The sequence below is a fragment of the Amia ocellicauda genome, chromosome 6 (assembly GCF_036373705.1).
Source record: "Amia ocellicauda isolate fAmiCal2 chromosome 6, fAmiCal2.hap1, whole genome shotgun sequence".
NCBI classification, from domain to species: domain Eukaryota; kingdom Metazoa; phylum Chordata; class Actinopteri; order Amiiformes; family Amiidae; genus Amia; species Amia ocellicauda.
In genome coordinates, this window is record NC_089855.1 from 10,238,607 (window position 1) to 10,256,985 (window position 18,379).

Below are 18,379 nucleotides of genomic sequence, written 5' to 3' on the forward strand. Positions count from 1 at the left end.
CAGGTGATCCGTTGAAAATCCTTCAGGTGGTTCATTATTTAGATTGCTTAGCAGAAACTTAAGAGGCATTGCTATATGAAAGAAATACATTTGTGTTCAGTGATGACAGGAATATTTCTAATGTGGCAGCAGATGAAACGGTACAGGTTCTTCAGCCACAGTTTCTTCTTGTGGGATTTATTGATGGTTGTCGGTAACTACAAACTGTAAATGCCACTGAAGCAAACTGACAAACAATGTTTATTCAAAAGCACTTCCATTATTCCTTTGAAATGTTTTAAACCTCTGGAAAGTAAGTTGTTTTTCCCTTGTTGTTGCAGGGGATTGATTTTGCTGGGTTCACAGGGTATATGTTCCTCGGAATATGCCTTGTTCTGCTGACATCGTTCCCTTTTCTACGACTCCTGTACTGGAACACCAAGCTGTACAATAAAGAGCCTAGTGAGATTGTCGGTAAGCCACGATGCTTTTTATTTACATTTTTATATAATTGCTTTCAGTGCTAGGACAGCTAGGGTTTGGGTACGTTCTTCACCTTATAACTAACAGCAGCGTCCCGATTGTATTACAGTTCTGCAATGTTTGTCAATTCAAGGTCCTCCACTAGTATATATAATATCTACTCTTGTAGCTACAAAAAAATACTTGTACAGATTATTTTACCTCTTCTGTTATTTCAAGATGTGCGTCCTCTTAGCCCGTATCCCTTCAACAAGATGTAATCAAGTAGCTTGAGTGTTTTATTTAGAACAAACTTCTTCACAGAATGTGGTGAATTACGTCATACATAATTCATTCAATCTCCTGGGTTTAATGTTTGCAAAATTGTATTTCTACATTTTTTCAGACACTAGGCCATTTATGAATACTTACTGGGCTCACATAGACTCAAAAAGTGTTGTCTGCCACAATATGCAATATCATTCTGTTAATATTTGCTGGTGGTGGCCGTCTCTGCATCTGAGAAGGTATTGTGTTACATAAATAATAATTGCCCTTCTTGTATAAATATAAACCTATTTTCTTTACATACAACTGGACTTATGGAGACCCTTTACATTCTGACCATAAATAAAGAGAAACACATAATGCCTAGGATGATATCATATTATTAATTGAAATGTAAAATGTTTACAGACCAGACCTTAAAATCACCGAACTTTCATTTCTACACTTGGAGCGATGTGATTGTTTGCTGTTATTGTTCCCTTTATATTGGCTGCAGCAGGTATTTATGTACAAATGGATGTGAGTGACTCTGTGGTATGTGGTCATTTTATTAAACTCATAGAAGGCATCTCCATGTTTAATTTAGTATTTTATTTGATGGAACAAGATCAGACATCTGTTCCTTGCTTTGACAGTGTTAAAATGGCATTTCTACTTTTCAGTGTTTTTTAAGACATACAAGTTTCAAGGTTCAATTCAAACACAGTATTTATTTATCTTTTTCTTCTTTTATCTGAAAAAAAGAAAGAAAAGTCAGGGTACATTTTGTATTTCAGTTATAACTGGACTAAAAATATATGTTTTCTCATCACGTTGACCTAGATCTCAGAATCCGCAATTTTGATGTTTATAAATAATAATAATAATAATAATAATAATAATAATAATAATAATAATAATAATAATAATAACACCAACAACATAGAAACAAACAAGCAAACAAACATACAAATCTTTAACTAAAAACTTATGCTTAATATGATTTCCCACTGAGCTGAATATAATGGTGTGAAAACTAATACATTTCTTGTTATTTTACTGCACTGTAGGGGCAAATTGGAAGTATAGCAGAGATTAATACAATCTATTCAGGTAGGATGTTTAGCTTTTTTTTTTAGAGGGCTACTGCTGTCCCTTCTTGTTTATATAGACACCTGCTGTGGATCCCTATATCTCCTCTCTGAGACAGTAACCCCTCCTTTAAACATTTACATAATGTATACTGTACAGGAATTAAACAAATATATATTTGTATTGTGAATTTGTACATTTTTATTATTATTATTCCCCTCAGTCAATATATTTTAATTGTCATCCAGATTATTTTATACAAAATATATATATTTGCCTGTGGGTTTCAAAAGAGTTACTTTAGATCTTTTGAATTCCTTGTCTCTGAATTCTGCCAGCTGCGTAGAAAGCGTGGCATGTGGCATTAGTCTGGCATTAGTCTGCTCTAAGGTCCTTAGCGTCTCACTAATAGGGACTCCTTTTTCTCGACCACTCGCATTTGGGGGTATGCAGTATCATGAACTGGTTAAAATGTAAATCTTGATGAATCTATTCCCATTGTCACGTCTCTCTCAGAGCACTGTAGGTTACAGGAGAATAAAAGGACAGCTAAGGGTGGGACTGAGCTCAGAGCAGCTGTACACAGGAAAAGGTTTACATCTGTCCTACTAAAGCACCAGAAACATTGAAAATAGGCTTGACTAGCATCATGCCCCTTTCATGATCTTTGGTCCCATGAAGTACTTTCTTGTACTTTATAATAACCACAAAATGTACTTCCCAATAGTCCTAAAAGGTTTTTATGAACTCTACACATGTAAAGATTAGATTAGAACAACAGAGCTGGAGACAGCAGGTAAGCAAGACACCTCAAACACAGTTGTTTTTTAATGCTACCTTAAAATAAAAAAACACTTTCAGGAGCCTGCTGGTTCCAGAGGACCTATCATCTATATCAAAACATAGCCTTCAATTGTTTTTGATAGTAATAAAACAACAAGAAAGAAACAAAAAACATTTCCCCATAGTATCATAGCAATAATAAAAAAGACAAGACCTGCTGGGTTAACAATAAATGGTTCAAAGAATTGAAATAGCCCAGCCTTAAAATTGCAATTAAACCTTATGAGTCAAGTTGAGTTGAGGTCAGTTCCTTGGTACAGATGTGCTTCTTGGGTGAAACCCTTCATTTTGTTCCAATATTTGTTTGCTGACTAAAACTAGTGATTCTGTGTGCTCAACACAAATGGGACATCAAAGTAATGTGAGAAAATATATATTTACATTTCTTTAAGTTTATCAATAGAATGACTATGTTAATCTTGCTGTGACTCCTTTTAAGATGGTAATTGATGCCATTAGACCAAGTTCTATCATGATGCAATAAGAAGACTGATATAAATAAAAGTACATGGTGACAATTATGTCTGTCTGAATATTGAAATTCTAAACTGACATTATAAAGGAAAATCTATTCTCTCCTGAGTGCCTAAAATAACAATATTTAATGAAAATCTTTATATGGAAAATACATATTTATTATGATTTTCTTGCTTTAAAGTATTATTCTTCAAAAAATGTAAGATACAGGCAACGGTTGTTTAAATGTAATGTCTATCAGAATGTGCTCAGACACTGTATTGAGTATAGTAAACCATTACTCCTCCTTGCCTTTCCCTCTGTTGCTCACATTTGCTCTGAACAGTTTTGATTGGCTTTTTGGAGACTGAGATTTTTTTTTTTTCCCCACCTTCTCTAGAGTGCAACATATTAACATGAACTCCCTGACTGTCTGTGCCGTCTTATCGCTGCCAGCTCTTCTTTTCAGACAGCTTCTCCGCTGCTGCCCTAACCTCCCCTATTCCCACTAGCTCCTTCATTTCTCCTCCTTCCTGGGACCTGCTCCTTTTCCACTCACAGTTCCCTGCCTCCCATGATGGGGCACTGCCTTCTGCGCCTTTGTTTCAACATCTGAACTGTTCAGAGTTTCTGGCATGCACTGCTCTCTAATTCCCTTCTATCAGAGGCTGCTTTTGGACCTGCCTTTTTCCATAAAACAAGTTGTCCCTTGGTTCTCTCCCCATTCTCCCTGGTGTGTGCGTGTCTTACTTGTTTTTTGGTGTTGTTTGGCGCAACTTGACAGCTGCAGTTCCCAACATGACAATCATAATGTTTAGCTGCTGGTCTTCTTCTTCAAGTCCCAGCTGCAGATGATCTTTATGACCCTGCAGCTTCACTTCCACTGGAACCTCTTCCCATCTTCCCATTGGTCACCATTGGCTGCCACTCTTTGCAGGCCATTTGGTCTTTGCCCCTCCACCATACATACATAATTTTCTTCTTTTCCCCCAAGCTGCAGACACTAGAATTGCCACGCTGGCCACTTCCCTTTCACCCACTCTACGGGCGTTTAGCCGGCCACAGCAGTAGCTGTCTCTTTCCTCTCACTTAACCTTTAGTTCTCCAGAAATCTGCCACAGTCACTGTTTTCTTTCCTCCTCACCTTGTGGTCAATCTTTCTTTCTTTTTATTCACCCACAAGCTGTGTCTTTCTTTCTCTCAGTGGTGGTTCTGCAGCCTCTGTTGCCTGTTTCATGCTTTTCTGTAGGGATGGGTACATTTATCCTTTCCAGATCGTTAACATTTTCTTCTTAGTCGTTATATTTACACAAAAGGGCTGCTAAAAATAAGTCCAGCTTTTGGGTATCCCTCGTTCGGAAGCCCACACAGAGGAACCTCAAATACTCCAATACCAATACCAATACTCATTAAATAAACTGTGGACTCAATTTGCTTTCAGTTTTGTTGATGATTTGAAAAATATGTACAAAAATGTTTTGAAAGAATAACTTCATTGTAAAACATGTTTGGTTGAATTGGTTGAGAACCTAATCTCCCCAGGCCTTTTGGGAAATGTAAAATCAAATCAAAACATATATTTGTTGTGCAGTCATGATGACAATACATTTCAGATGTTTGGTTTTGTGTTTTATTTTAAGAAAGGGAACTGATAAATACTAATTGATATTCTGTCTTGGCATTTAACAAAACATGTAACATTGTAATAAAAAATGTAATATACTAATATACTGTATATTTGCCAAATTATGACGTTGATAGTTTGATATGTTGTAGGGTCATCACACAAGCTCTGTTTTTCATATTCTGTCCTCTTGACTATAACCAGAATTGGACATTGACTTTGACCTGCTTTTGACTATATTGTGTGTTGGCATAGGAGGCCATTGTCACTGGAATCATAACATTGATTAAAATCACTCTTGGTTGCTGCCATTAAAGCAATGTATGTAAGATTAGAAAATGAAGTAAATCAGAATGGCTGATTGACATAACGGAAGCTCTTGGCACAAAATGTCAGGTCAATATAAAATACTGGAGAGATTCACTCAATTACCTCGTCATCCTGAAGACAATTTCTCTTCTGCTTACATACCTTGTGCAGTAAGAGATGTTTGCCATCATTGCCTTGTCACACTAACATTTATTACTGTTTAATAGCAAGTGGACTGACACATTATTCCTCTGGGGTCCATACAGTGTGTCTGTCTTCTGTATTGCCTGAAGATACTGATTAATAAAGGAAAAGACAAACTGTAGAATGGCACTACATGCATATGGTCATGACTCCTTCAAAACCAATCTTTGTATTAGTTGTAGGTTGACAATGACAGAGTCTCCATAATAGATCAAAACATCGATATATAATGAATCATCCTTGTCTATTATGATCATAGATGGGGCATATCATATTCCTGAACTCATACTTGTGACTTATACTAGGGAAAAATGTCGATCTGACACATTTTTGTGGTTTAAATTTAGGAATAGCTGATATTACTGTATATGTGCCTGTGTGTATGTATATACACATACACACACATATTTCTTGATTCACAGAAAACGCAAACAGAAATAGAAAAAAAAAACCGACTGAAATCCTAGCTGGGGTTTTTATTTTATTTCTCATGGTCCTATAACAGTATAAATTATGTATATGCATCCCCCTCCCCATTTTGCTCCAAATAAATGGCAGTAGGCCACATGATCTCCGAGGACATGACTGTGAGCACACAACGTGAAATCTCATCAGCTAATCATGGCTCATGTGTGGATTTTGTTTCGGTGCACATAACTTATTATTAGTGTATCTAAGTACATTCAGCCTAATCGCTTCCTGCTGGAGAGAGCCGTGCCAGCTGTACAGGCCCGACACAACTCAGCACGTAGTTTGCCTGGAGCAGGAAGTACCACGGAGCTCCTCTGAAGGTGACTGGTCGAGGAAAATTAAAAAGAAAATCCATAAAGTTCAACCATGCCGAGACTGTAATTTATACAGCGGCCATATTCACATAGGTGGAATAACAGCTGGCCTTAGGTCTGGCGGTGTTATTGGCTATGAGACACTGTGAACTGTAATTGCGTTGATTTATTAACAGTGTGTTTTACCTTGTTTTTATTAGATCGTATTAAGGGTGCTTCCTCAATTGCATAGAAACCTGGTCAACAACTGTCGACGGGAACCTGCCTATACTGCACCCTCACCCACAAAAACACACTTTTCTGTGCCTGAGATAGTTTTCTCACCCCCCACCCAGGTCTCATCAAATCCCACTGCAGCTTGGCAAGGCTAAATCTCTATCTTGGGGGGTAAAGTGTGGCATTCTTGCAATGTGATGTCTGCCTGCATTCAAAGTGGCAGACTTATATCTATCTAATTTGTCATTTCGTTATTAAAAACTCGACACTGAAAACTGAAGGCGTGACACTGGGCAAGCGCTGACTGTGCCTGCCACGCTGATAAACAAGAGAAACCGATGCACATTTTAAACCCATACAAGCCTGCAATACATATTTTGGGTTTTGGAAAAATGTGTGACACTTACTCCACCTACACCACAATCTTACCTGCACATCTTTATTCCCTTTCAGAGTTAAAGCATGAAATTCTCGTCTGGAGACTGACAGCACAGCGCATTAACCCTGCCAGCCGAGAGGAGACCGCTGTAAAATGTCTCCTAATGCAAAAAGTGCTTACTTTGGAGAGCCTTTTGCGGAAGAAACTTAAAACCTTTCAAAGGTAACATCATTTATTCATACTTTTTTGGGGGGAACAGGCTGTGCTTGAAAAACAGTCCTTGTGAAGGAAAATGCTGAACAGATTAAAAATGTACAGTTCAGTTTGCTTTACAACCTTTGTTCAGGACACAAATTGCTTTGAATTAAATAAAGATTTGAAGGTCTAAATACTTCTAATATTCTTCCATTTCATTTCTCTTTCATATAGAGCTTTATATTATTTATTATTTATTTCCTTCCTGCCCATAACACAGCACATAGGTTGGTGTGTGTGTGTGTGTGTGTGTGTGTGTGTGTGTGTGTGTGTGTGTATGTATATATATATATATATATATATATATATATATATAAAATCACATGTCTCACAAATGTCACGCAGTATACGAAAGGTAAGTTCTGTGGAAGTATGAGAGAATCAAAGCCCACTCTTCCCAGCATGCAAAGGTGGAATCCCACTGGAATATGACAATATGAGAATATTAAAACCAATGGAAATGACTAGCTAGTAGAATGGTGTTCTTTCATGTATAGATACTTCAATTTAAATCCAAAACATACATTTCCTGTCCAGATACCACCGTGAAGGTGGACAATGAAACAGAACAGAACACTTGTCTACTTTCTTGTGAAAAGCTGTTGTGTTGTTTTTTTAAATATTAATAGTTTGGATGGTCTTCCATTTGCAAGCTGTGTTAAAAACTGAAGGTGGTCACAGTCTGAACACAAATTAGTACAACGAAGCATCACGTAGAGCTTATATTAGGACGGCTGCTGTGTTCCTGCTGTGATTTGAGTAAAAATGGCAGGTGACTTCTCCCCCCACCTATTCCACATAAAATGTGTTGAGTTACATGTGAATGCAATCTTGGCACTCAATCACTGATTTGTGGAAGTGTGCCACAGAGGTCACCTTCATATGCCTTTCTTGTAAGCTGTCAGGTCTATCAGACTTTAATTTCTCATTCCATTTAACTCTGCGGCCTGTATTTGTGTGCATACATATAGCATGCATCAGTTAGAGACTTTTGGACTGTCACATACACGTCTGGATCAGCTGAGGAAGAAAAGCAAATGGTGTGTGCATTGTAACATCTGATCAGAAGAGACTGAGTGTGTGTTGATTCTGAAAAGTGTGCATTAGCATCTCTGTCCTTCCGCCATTTGCTCACAGTCTATGAACTTGCATTTTAAATATTAGATCATACCTTTGTTTAGGTGGTTTCTAATAATATTAATTAATTCATTCATAAAAGACTGCTCTCAGTTGCTGATTCATGCTCATCCTAAGTGTAACTGCTATTATATACAGGTTTGTCGTTTGCTATTAGCAGGTGGATCAAAGTTCTTTATTTAATCTGGCCCTAAATCCTATGCTGGCTTTCTTACAGATTCAGTGGCCGAGTCTTTGAAGCAGGAAACTTGAAACTGCAAAAGACAATTCTGCCACTATTCATTTATCGATCTGTAATTTCAGGCAAATTTCTCAAGAAGACAAAAACTGGGAGACCAATATCCAGGAACTGCAGAAAAAGGTGAGGGGAAAGCACAGCTCAAGAATACAAACAACCAAGCTAAGACATCACATTTACTTTCATTTGACGTTGACACAGCTTTACATTCATTTGAAATGCATGCAAGTGATGACTGGCCAGTGAATGTATCATCGGGGTGCTCAGCTGCTATCCTGGAAGCAACGGTGCATACCTTAGAAGTGAACTGGACCAATTTAATAGGATTTCCTAGTTCTTAGGATGCTGATGATTCACAGATCTATAAGGGCTCCTGGCCTGTGCTCTTCTAGGACCTGAGCTGTGCCCCCCACGAGGTATGGGCTTCCCTACCGATCGATGTCTCTGCTTGTCCGATATTCCCCCCCTGAGCTGTGCTTCACTGCTGGAGTACATCAGTACCTTAGTTACTCATGATAAGAATCTGTCCTGCTTTCGGCTGTTACGATTAAATATTCATGGGAACGAGCTACCCTATTACATTACTATTCAAAGAGGACACCTACATTGACATGTCGCCCAAGAACAATGCCACCTGAGAATGAATTTGTTTTATTTATTGGATCTGTGCAATTAACAGCGTATGTTATGTTAAATTCCCAGGTGCAAGTTGAGGCAAGTTGATTGTGACAATTTTTTGTATTTATTTATGAGTAAAGAGTGTCTTTTTTGTCCCTGTCCCCCTACAGCACAGGATATCTGACAAAATCCTTTTGGTCAAATGCATTTCTGTGCTGGGAGTTGTCATTTTCATGTTCTTTGTCAACTCCTTTGTCCCCAGTATACATCTTGATCTCGGTAAGTGTTTTTTTTCCTTCTTCTTTATTATACAGGAAGTAGATAACCAAATTGTCAGCATTGTCCTCTCACATCCACTGTGTAGTTGTCGGCTGCTTTTTGTAATTGTACACCACGGCTTCATTTTGCTAGGAAGTGTTTGATGTGATCCATAATTATAGGATAACAGAGAAATGGAAATAGGAAATTACACAGAGAGCTATTCAGACATGTCAAAAATATTTATATATTCAGCAGATAATTATCATAAGCTTAAACAAATGTAGATGCTTTTGTTTTAATTTAAGTAATCTGACGGAAAATGTATTTATAACTTCACGTAAGGAAAAAAAATCATACACATTGATATGGTAATATGGTGTATTCTATTATCATTTTAATGTGTACCTTTATTAATCTGTCTGTTAGTGCAGCAACAGGTCTTGTTTAGAAAACCACCCTTTGTATTTTAATCAGCTGCATAACTGTAGGAGGCCATATTTGAGACACAATTTGCTTTGTTTTCTGAACAAAATCCCTCAGCCAAGTTTATACCAGTTAGACAGAATTAGAGCTATTTTTGCAGTTGCTTGTGGGGTGTCATCCATCTCTTTATCTATAAAAGTCTTTTCCAGCTATGCATGCCTTCAAGTTACAAAGCTAATTGCTACCTCTGCTGGACCACACTGCTCTTCTGTGGCTGCCATTGTTTTTGTTTTTTTTAGCGATTTTTTCAGTTGAAGCACTATAAAGCACGTAGCTGCCTGTGCAGGGTACCACTAAAACTAAACACAGATGTTGAGGCAGATTAGTAATATTAGTAATAAAACAAGGAATAGCAAACAATTGAAGAAGAACAATCGGGGAATAAGCACTACATTTTGTCTTCAGTCTTTATAGGAACGCTTGGCACAGGTGTAATGTGCAAATATGTGTATGTAGCTCCTGCATTCAGACCAATCATTCATGCAGAAGACCAGAAGGTACAGAGGTCAACAGGTCATGGATCATCTGACCATTGAGCCAGTGAGCAACACAGTGTCATAATTTCTGTTAATCAGTAGTGCAGCTCTTATGCTTATAGTATAAACTCATAGGAAGAGCTCAACTAGTTATTATCTTCTTTGCTTTCAAGCCTGGGATACCTACACTTCCTTTTGAATGTAAATGAAGCATAAACTACACTGTTTCATTCCTACGACACCCTCAGTACAAAAGCTTTCCCTGGGAGTGATCTAGATCATTTTGACGTGACTCGTTTTGATATCTGACCTTTTTAATAGTAGTTTAAAGTGTGTTTCATGTTTTAATCAACTACAGCAAGGGAATGATGGGATCCTTGGAGCCATGGCAGTGTTGAACTACAACCTCGCTCGTGACTGTGGCATCAATTGAACTTGCGAGACTCTAGGCGTCAGATTCGACTTAAATAAAGGAGAATATGGGGCCATTTTTCAAGCACCCCTCATTAACACGTGTGTTTTAAGGCAGAGACAAACTGCTAATGGTAACAGTGTATTCATTTGGAGATGTTGAGAAAATTAACTGTCATTAAAGTCTCATTAAATTGACGCTGCATTTAATTTGTCCTTCAAAATTGCCTGGTCATTTAATCCTTGGATGCAGTACAGAGATGGAATGCGAGGGGAAATTTACTGGCTCTGCACGTTGCTCTGACGTTTAAACCTGCACCATAAAACAACATGTCTTACGCCTTAAGCGCTCTTGGAGGTGTTACTGTGGAAGATGAGATGAGAGCTTGAATCTGAGTGACATATTATTCCATTTTACAACTGGCTTAGAAATGATGTGTATCTAGTCCTTAAGCTTCAAGGTTTTAATCAAGTGAATAAAAAATGGCCCTGTCCTGTGCTAAATTTAGACATTGCATGAAAATAAAATTATTTAAAAAAAAGAAGACATCAGTGAGGTAAAGCATTCATCTGTCACAGAAAATGTGACACTACAATTCAGGGGAAAGTACGTATCTCTTTTAAATAAACAAGGTGCCAAGACATCAGTCTCTGCCAGGTTTTAAATGTGTCACATGGCTCTAAGTGATGAATGAGGCCAGATACACTTGCCCAGACCTCACTATGAAGAGTGTTTAATTGGAAAGTTGTGGTCTGTTGTATTTTCTCTGGGTTTAGAAGGACACTGTTGAGAATCACGATGTCGACAGGAAATCAAAAGTTATTACAGGCCTGTTTCTCGAAGTTATCTGGATGGATTGCGGGAATTTTCTCTGGAGTAACGGTACAGCCTGTGTATTATGTAACTGGGTTGTATCGATACTGTTGTTTTTCCAGACATTGTCTCAAGACACTTTGGTCTTCTCCTCCCTCAGCTCTATACTGTCTTCTTTTGTTCGTCATTTGTTTTTAAATTGAAGATATATATATCTTTTTTTCAGTGTAAGTTATTAGGATAAAGTATGTGTGTGTGTTATACACCGATCAGCCATAGCATTATGAGCACTGACAGGTGAAGTGAATAACACTGATAATCTCGTTATCGTGGCACCTGTCAGTGGGTGGGATATATTAGGCAGCAAGTGAACATTTTGTCCTCAAAGTTGATGCGTTAGAAGCAGGAAAAATGGGCAAGTGTAAGGATCTGAGTGACTTTGACAAGGGCCACATTGTGACGGCTAGACGACTGGGTCAGAGCATCTCCAGAACTGCAGCTCTTGTGGGGTGTTCCCGGTCTGGAGTGGTCAGTACCTATCAAAAGTGGTCCAAGGAAGGAGAAGCGGTGAACCGGCGACAGGGTCATGGGCAGCCAAGGCTCATTGATGCACGTGGGGAGCGAAGGCTGGCCGTGTGGTCCGATCCAACAGACGAGCTACTGTAGCTCAAATTGCTGAAAAAGTTAATGCTGGTTCTGATAGAAAGGTGTCAGAACACACAGTGCATCGCAGTTTGTTGCGTATGGGGCTGCGTAGCCGCAGACCAGTCAGGGTGCCCATGCTGACCCGTCCACTGCCGAAAGCGCCTACAATGGGCACGTGAGCATCAGAACTGGACCACGGAGCAATGGAAGAAGGTGGCCTGGTCTGATGAATCACGAGTTCAAGGTGTTGACTTGGCCTCCAAATTCCCCAGATCTCAATCCAATCGAGCATCTGTGGGATGTGCTGGACAAACAAGTCCGATCCATGGAGGCCCCACCTCGCAACTTACAGGACTTAAAGGATCTGCTGCTAACGTCTTTGTGCCAGATACCACAGCACACCTTCAGAGGTCTAGTGGAGTCCATGCCTCGACGGGTCAGGGCTGTTTTGGCGGCAAAAGGGGGACCTACACACTATTAGGCAGGTGGTCATAATGCTATGGCTGATCGGTGTATATATGAAATTCAAACCTGCAATGTCTGTAGGAATACACTGTAATACAGAATTCATCGTTGACATCATTCTGCAGTTTTCATAGATTAGATACATTTAAAAATAGTCCGTTTTTGGATTCCCCAAAATGTTTTGTACTTGCCCACGTTTCTACGGTTGTTTAACCAACATTTTGCTTGAAATCATAATCCTCTTACAAGTTCTTCAAAGAGTTTGTACAGGTTCTATAATACATAGGAGGATACGAAAAAGACACATAACAATCATTCGGTGTATTAGTTTACTGTGCCCACGTTCACAAGCCAGAAGAACAGAATTGAAAATGATTTAGAAATGTGTCATTCTTAGAGGCCCTGTAAAGGTGAATTAAGGTATTTGTTTCTTCATCTAACAAGTACTGAAAGGGAATTGAAATCTCTCTTAGCAGCTTCAAATAGCAGCTGCTTGTACTAAACACCTGCCATTGTTCTTTGTTTACAACCATCATGGAAGGCATTCATTCAGATAGGTAGCAAATGTAATTATAAGACCATTCTGAATATGTATTGCTTATATTTGTTAAACTATGAGGACAGCTGAGCTCATGGTTCTGTTTATAATCACCCAGTCCAGGGATTGGCAGCCAAAGCTTAGACAAATATGTATGGAGTTTAAGAGAAAATTAAACACTTATTGGAACCAGCGTGGCTTCAAATGGGTTAAAATGAATACCCTGCATTTTCTATCCAGCTGCCGCAGTCCTTAATTTGTACATTATTGTTTTATGCAATTTATAGAGACACTCTCATGACTGTAAAAGTAACTAACTAAATAAGCAACTAACTAATCAAGCTTAATTCATATGGGGGTGGTGAGCAAATACAGTAAAAGCTTTTGGCAAACTCCTGTCTTTCAGCAGCCGTCAGTGGCACCGTGATTTCCCTCCGGTAAACAGTCAAATTCACCTCTTTAATGAAACTTTGCTTCAAGTGGGTACATACTTTCCCCTTCCTTACAAATGTGATATTTTTAGATATTGGCCATAGATAGGGTATTCCCTGGTATGAATTAATATTTTTAAAATGTCGTGCCTGCACAATTACGGTATCCACTGAAGCCTGGCCAGTTCAATCAGGTAGTGTCAATCAGGGGCATCACTTGAGACAAATAGATTAGTGTATAATGAGCTAGGCATAGCTGCAAAATTTTAAAATTAAACCTGATAATAGCCCATTGTCCTAAAATGATAATGGTTAAATATTTCTATATATAATTAGACATTTCCTCTCAATTGTACAAGGGCCGCTAGCAAAAATGTCAGGCATTATTATAGAGCATAAATGAACCTTATGGGTGAACTTAATAGTATGGAAATTGAAATGTTACTCCGAATCTGTGCCCATTATGTTTAAAGGAATATCGTAGAACATCTGAGGATATTGAGCTAGAACATCCCATTTGTTGCAAGTTTAGGAGCAGATCTTATTTGATTTTGTTTTAAACTTTTAACTTACATGAGCTTTGAGTGTTTTTCATATATTGGAGTCAGGCCAACTTCATTTAATTAGGTTCACATCACCAGATCAAGTTATGATAGAGTTGCAATTATGATGTTAGTTTTTCAACTGGGCACTATATGGGTGAGCTATTCTGTCATTCTCCCAGAAATTAGTAAGTTTAAGATACACATTTTAAAAGACTTTGACTGCTGTTTTAGGAAACTGCCTTCAGCAAGGAGTGTCTGCAGAGTGTGAGAACATAAAATAAATGACTTCGCCCAATCTGCCAGTGTAAGTCATGTAGGACTTAAAATGAGCATTGTACGCTACATCGCTTTTCTCCACATGTCGAATCCACGCGGTGTACAGCCGAATGAAACAGGAGCCTATCATCTAGTCTGCGGTGTACAGTTAAATTTAATTAAACCTCAGTGAACCGGAATTGCTCAACACGTTTTTTTTGTTTTTGTTGTACATCTGTATAAAAGTACAGTGTCGTGCTATTTTTAAGTTGCACCAAGATCTGCAGTGTGAATTTTATGTGTAACAAATCTGCTGTGACATTGACCTCCAAGTGGAGAATTATATTGTTATACTTTTTATGGGTGCTTGAGTTTCTCCCCAGGCCTGTGGGATTTCTCTCCATCCTGAATTCGATGTTGAAGTGCTTTCATAATAGTTCATGACAATCAAGGTGGTCAAATTCCAATCACTTTTATAAATACAAATGATAGGTCCATTAAAAAACTTTATTAATCATTTCTTAAAAGCTATACTTTATTTAATGCATATGTCTTTGTTTTATAACCCCAGATGACCCAATTTTCATTTTTTTTCTCTAATATCTTATTGTTTATTCATTTTCCTTACTGATTTATAAATGAACAGAATATTATTGCCATTAGAGAGAATTGCCATTCTGGGGATCATGAGGGTACGGAGATAAAGGGAGCTTCAACAGGATTGCTAATTAGGCTGCCAGTAAGCCTTCATTTATTGTCTGTTTTATCAAGGTGCATAAGCTGTAGTGAAGTAAATTTGTATGTAGGCCCAGTGCCCCACTTCCTATAATAACTTGAAAGAATGAAACACTTGGTAATTGTGTATGTTGACCACTGTCACACAAGGATGTAAAACATCATTTAAAACAGACTAATTGCTACAGATCATGGTCCATTTATATGGGCATGCCCTTATTCGGTTTCAGTGCTGCCTTGATTGAAAATACGAGTCCCAGTGTTAAATGTATAACTGCTGAAGTGCACAGGGCATTGCCAAAGGCTAAACCCTGCAGGGGCATAGTAGGGCTTTGTAGCAAAACAGTACTGAGAGGCAAAGTATACAGGGGACAAGAAAATGTGGATATGTGTGTTAAAATTCATAAACAATTAATACCGCAAATAGTTACATTTTTCCAGGGTTCTAATGGAATTCATTTCTAAGCAATATCTTTTAGTTAATGGAGTACAGTTGGAACCAAATTATATTACTGTGATTTAATTAAGGCACTTTATTTCCATAACTTCACTGGTTCTTGAAAACTGTTATTATCCCCTTTACATTTATTTTCCAGCTGGAAGTTAATCGACTTAGACTCGAAGTGCCGACTACATCGTTTTTCCACCTTCATTCCTTTATCTTTTCATTATTGCCTAGCTCCTATTATTCACTCTGCTCAATCTACACACACACACACACACACACACACACACACACACACACACACACACACACACACACACACACATACACACAAATCCCTTAGAAAACACAAAACTACATCGGATCACTGAATTGTGAAAATGGTCATGTCATTTGAATGGAAGATACTAATTTGCAAGAAACTGTACCTTTCATGTTTTCCCGTAAGTCATGGTCCATCTGAATCTCTTTGGAAAGACACTTCTGCTGTTGTTTGAAATGGTGTTTATCCTCGTGTCTTGTGCAGGATGGATAGCGATGCTGGGAGCCCTGTGGCTGCTGGTTCTAGCGGATATCCAGGATTTTGAGATGATCCTGCACCGAGTGGAATGGGCCACCCTCCTGTTCTTTGCCTCTCTATTTGTTCTGATGGAGGTACAGTGATTGCACAGCTCTCTCCTTTATAAGCAGGCACTGTATATACAGAATTTTATCGGTTTTGTCCTCAGACTGTAATTACTCCTTTGCTGTCACCTAGATAAAATTAAACAAAATATATATAATTCATGTAGTCAATACTTTTTCAGGTGAAGAGTTGTGAATTTCTGAGTTTGACAGTGAATACAGTTCCAAAAGCCTTTGAATCTTACAATTTTCTTTGTTTCTAGATGTAACAATGTTAAGTATCTATCCAATTTAACGTTGATATAACACGTTATGTTCTCAAAGCAGTAAAAACAACAGCTGTACAAAAGCCAACCGGAAAATATTATTTGAAATTGAAGACTTTCTGAGTTTTCCTATATTATATTATATCTAAAAAGATAAAAATAATTTTGTAAGTATTGGTGAAGTCAGTTTAAGGTTACCGAAGAAATGCTGCATTGTTTTTAATCCTTTTGTTTTCCGAGGAGCGCACATGTTGGCAGAATCACAACCTTGAGTCCCATTGGGAAGCTTAATGCAAGTCAAGAATAAACAGTAAGCTTAACAGGAGCTGCCAGCCAAAACAAACAACATATGTGATATTGTTCTAACTGCCAAAAAGCAAAAGTTAGCACCTTTTTTCATAGATTATTGGTTAAAGCTTAGACACTTTGTTAAAAACATTAGAAGCTTAACATAGTCTTCTTTAACGAGGGATCAATCGTCCTTGTTCATCCTGCACACGGGTTCATTGTTAATTTGGGATTGCCGGGACCTTTTTTTCCCCCCTCCTTAATTACAGAAAAAACAACAACGTGATAAAATATGCAAATTTTCTAAATATTAATGTCCTGCAGGCTTTGGCCCAACTCCAGCTGATCGACTATATTGGGGAGCAGACGGCTGTATTGATAAAGGTGAGTATACACTATTTTCAGGGCTGACAGATATTTTATGAGTCAACACTAAAAGCTTATACTTACATTTCCAGCAAACAGGCTCTTTCAATTGTCTGTATGTGTTAGGAAAGTGAAAACAGGTCTTGGATACAGTATTTCTTATTCATCTTGACTTAATGCTGCAACTTCAAACTGAATCGGCAACCCATGAGACCCTCCGGCCATACCAGCAACTCCAGACCTGACAGCATCAGTAATAAGTCAGTTATGTGTTGCCACTTGGGCTACAAGTAAAAGTGGATGAGAAACACAAATGAATAAGTTCTAGGCTGTAGGATTTATCCTGTTCTCTTACAGGAGACTGTCTGAGCCCCTCTGGAGTCTTTGTGTAATATCTCCCAATCATATACATTTCTATGCTTTTTTTGTAGATTCAATTTGAGATTAGTTTAGGCGATACAATCGTCACTTTATATATGGTTTCTAAAATAATATTTGACCACAAAGGTGTACATTTGCATACAGAGTGAAAATTAGAATTGGTAATAACATATAGTTAATGAAAACTAATAATGAATAAATAAAGCAAATTTGGATAAAGGCATCTGCTAAATTATTTGATAATAATATTAATACTACTAATAATAGCCAATTAGTTAATCATATTATGAGTACTTTATTTATATGCTCCAAATTGAAATGCTTTTATACATGTGATTTGCTGCCCATTATCCATAGTGTCCCTGTTTTAATTAACGTTCGGGGACCTCTTTAAAGTTTGTATTGGAATGGTATTATCTTTATTGCAGTTCAGCAGACAATCTCATCGAGGAAGCAACATGTCTGCTAGGATCCCAGGCCACTAATCCCTGAGTGTTTACAATCTCCTCGTCCCTACACTGACCGTCTAATTAATTTAGTTTGTCCAAAGAGAGAATACAACATCTCAGAGAAAGTGAGAATAAATGTAGATATTAGGTTAGTTCCAACATGCCTATTGATTGTGGCCTTAACATAATCAGATACAAGTCTTTGTAGAATGTTCTGAGCTGAGAAAGTATTAATATATGAGCTGGTCTAGACCATCTTCAGTCTGGCACCGTCTCGATTACTTAAATTCCTTAATCCTACCAAATATTTTTTTTAATATCAACGTTCCCAATCAGAACTTTGCACGTTTCAATGATGCATATTACCTTTGTGTTTTAGATCCCACCTACTGAGACGTACATATTCGATTAGTGGAACAGCGTTGGCTTCAAAGCTGGCTTGGTCGCTGTCTTGTGTGTTATCTGGTGGTTCAATTTTCCCCCTGACATGGATGAAATCTTACAACCAGCAGCAAAGCTCCCGTGTCTGGGTAATACAGGCACTTTAGAGGCAGCAAATTTCTAATGGAATTACAGTCAGATTGACATGTCAGGTTTCGTTTGGACAGTAAGATTTCACTCGGTGTAATGATATATG

The 18,379-nt window shown here is 38.0% G+C and overlaps 1 protein-coding gene across 1 annotated transcript in view; it reads left to right on the forward strand.

Moving 5' to 3' along the window:
* Window positions 1-18,379, forward strand: part of oca2 (oculocutaneous albinism II) — a 116,015-nt gene that overhangs the window by 64,665 nt on the left and 32,971 nt on the right. The window contains exons 15-20 of the mRNA XM_066706090.1: window positions 321-453; window positions 6,691-6,838; window positions 8,312-8,369; window positions 9,035-9,143; window positions 15,895-16,022; window positions 16,871-16,930. Of these exons, the coding sequence (XP_066562187.1) occupies window positions 321-453; window positions 6,691-6,838; window positions 8,312-8,369; window positions 9,035-9,143; window positions 15,895-16,022; window positions 16,871-16,930 (636 nt within the window). The remainder of the gene's footprint in view (window positions 1-320; window positions 454-6,690; window positions 6,839-8,311; window positions 8,370-9,034; window positions 9,144-15,894; window positions 16,023-16,870; window positions 16,931-18,379) is intronic.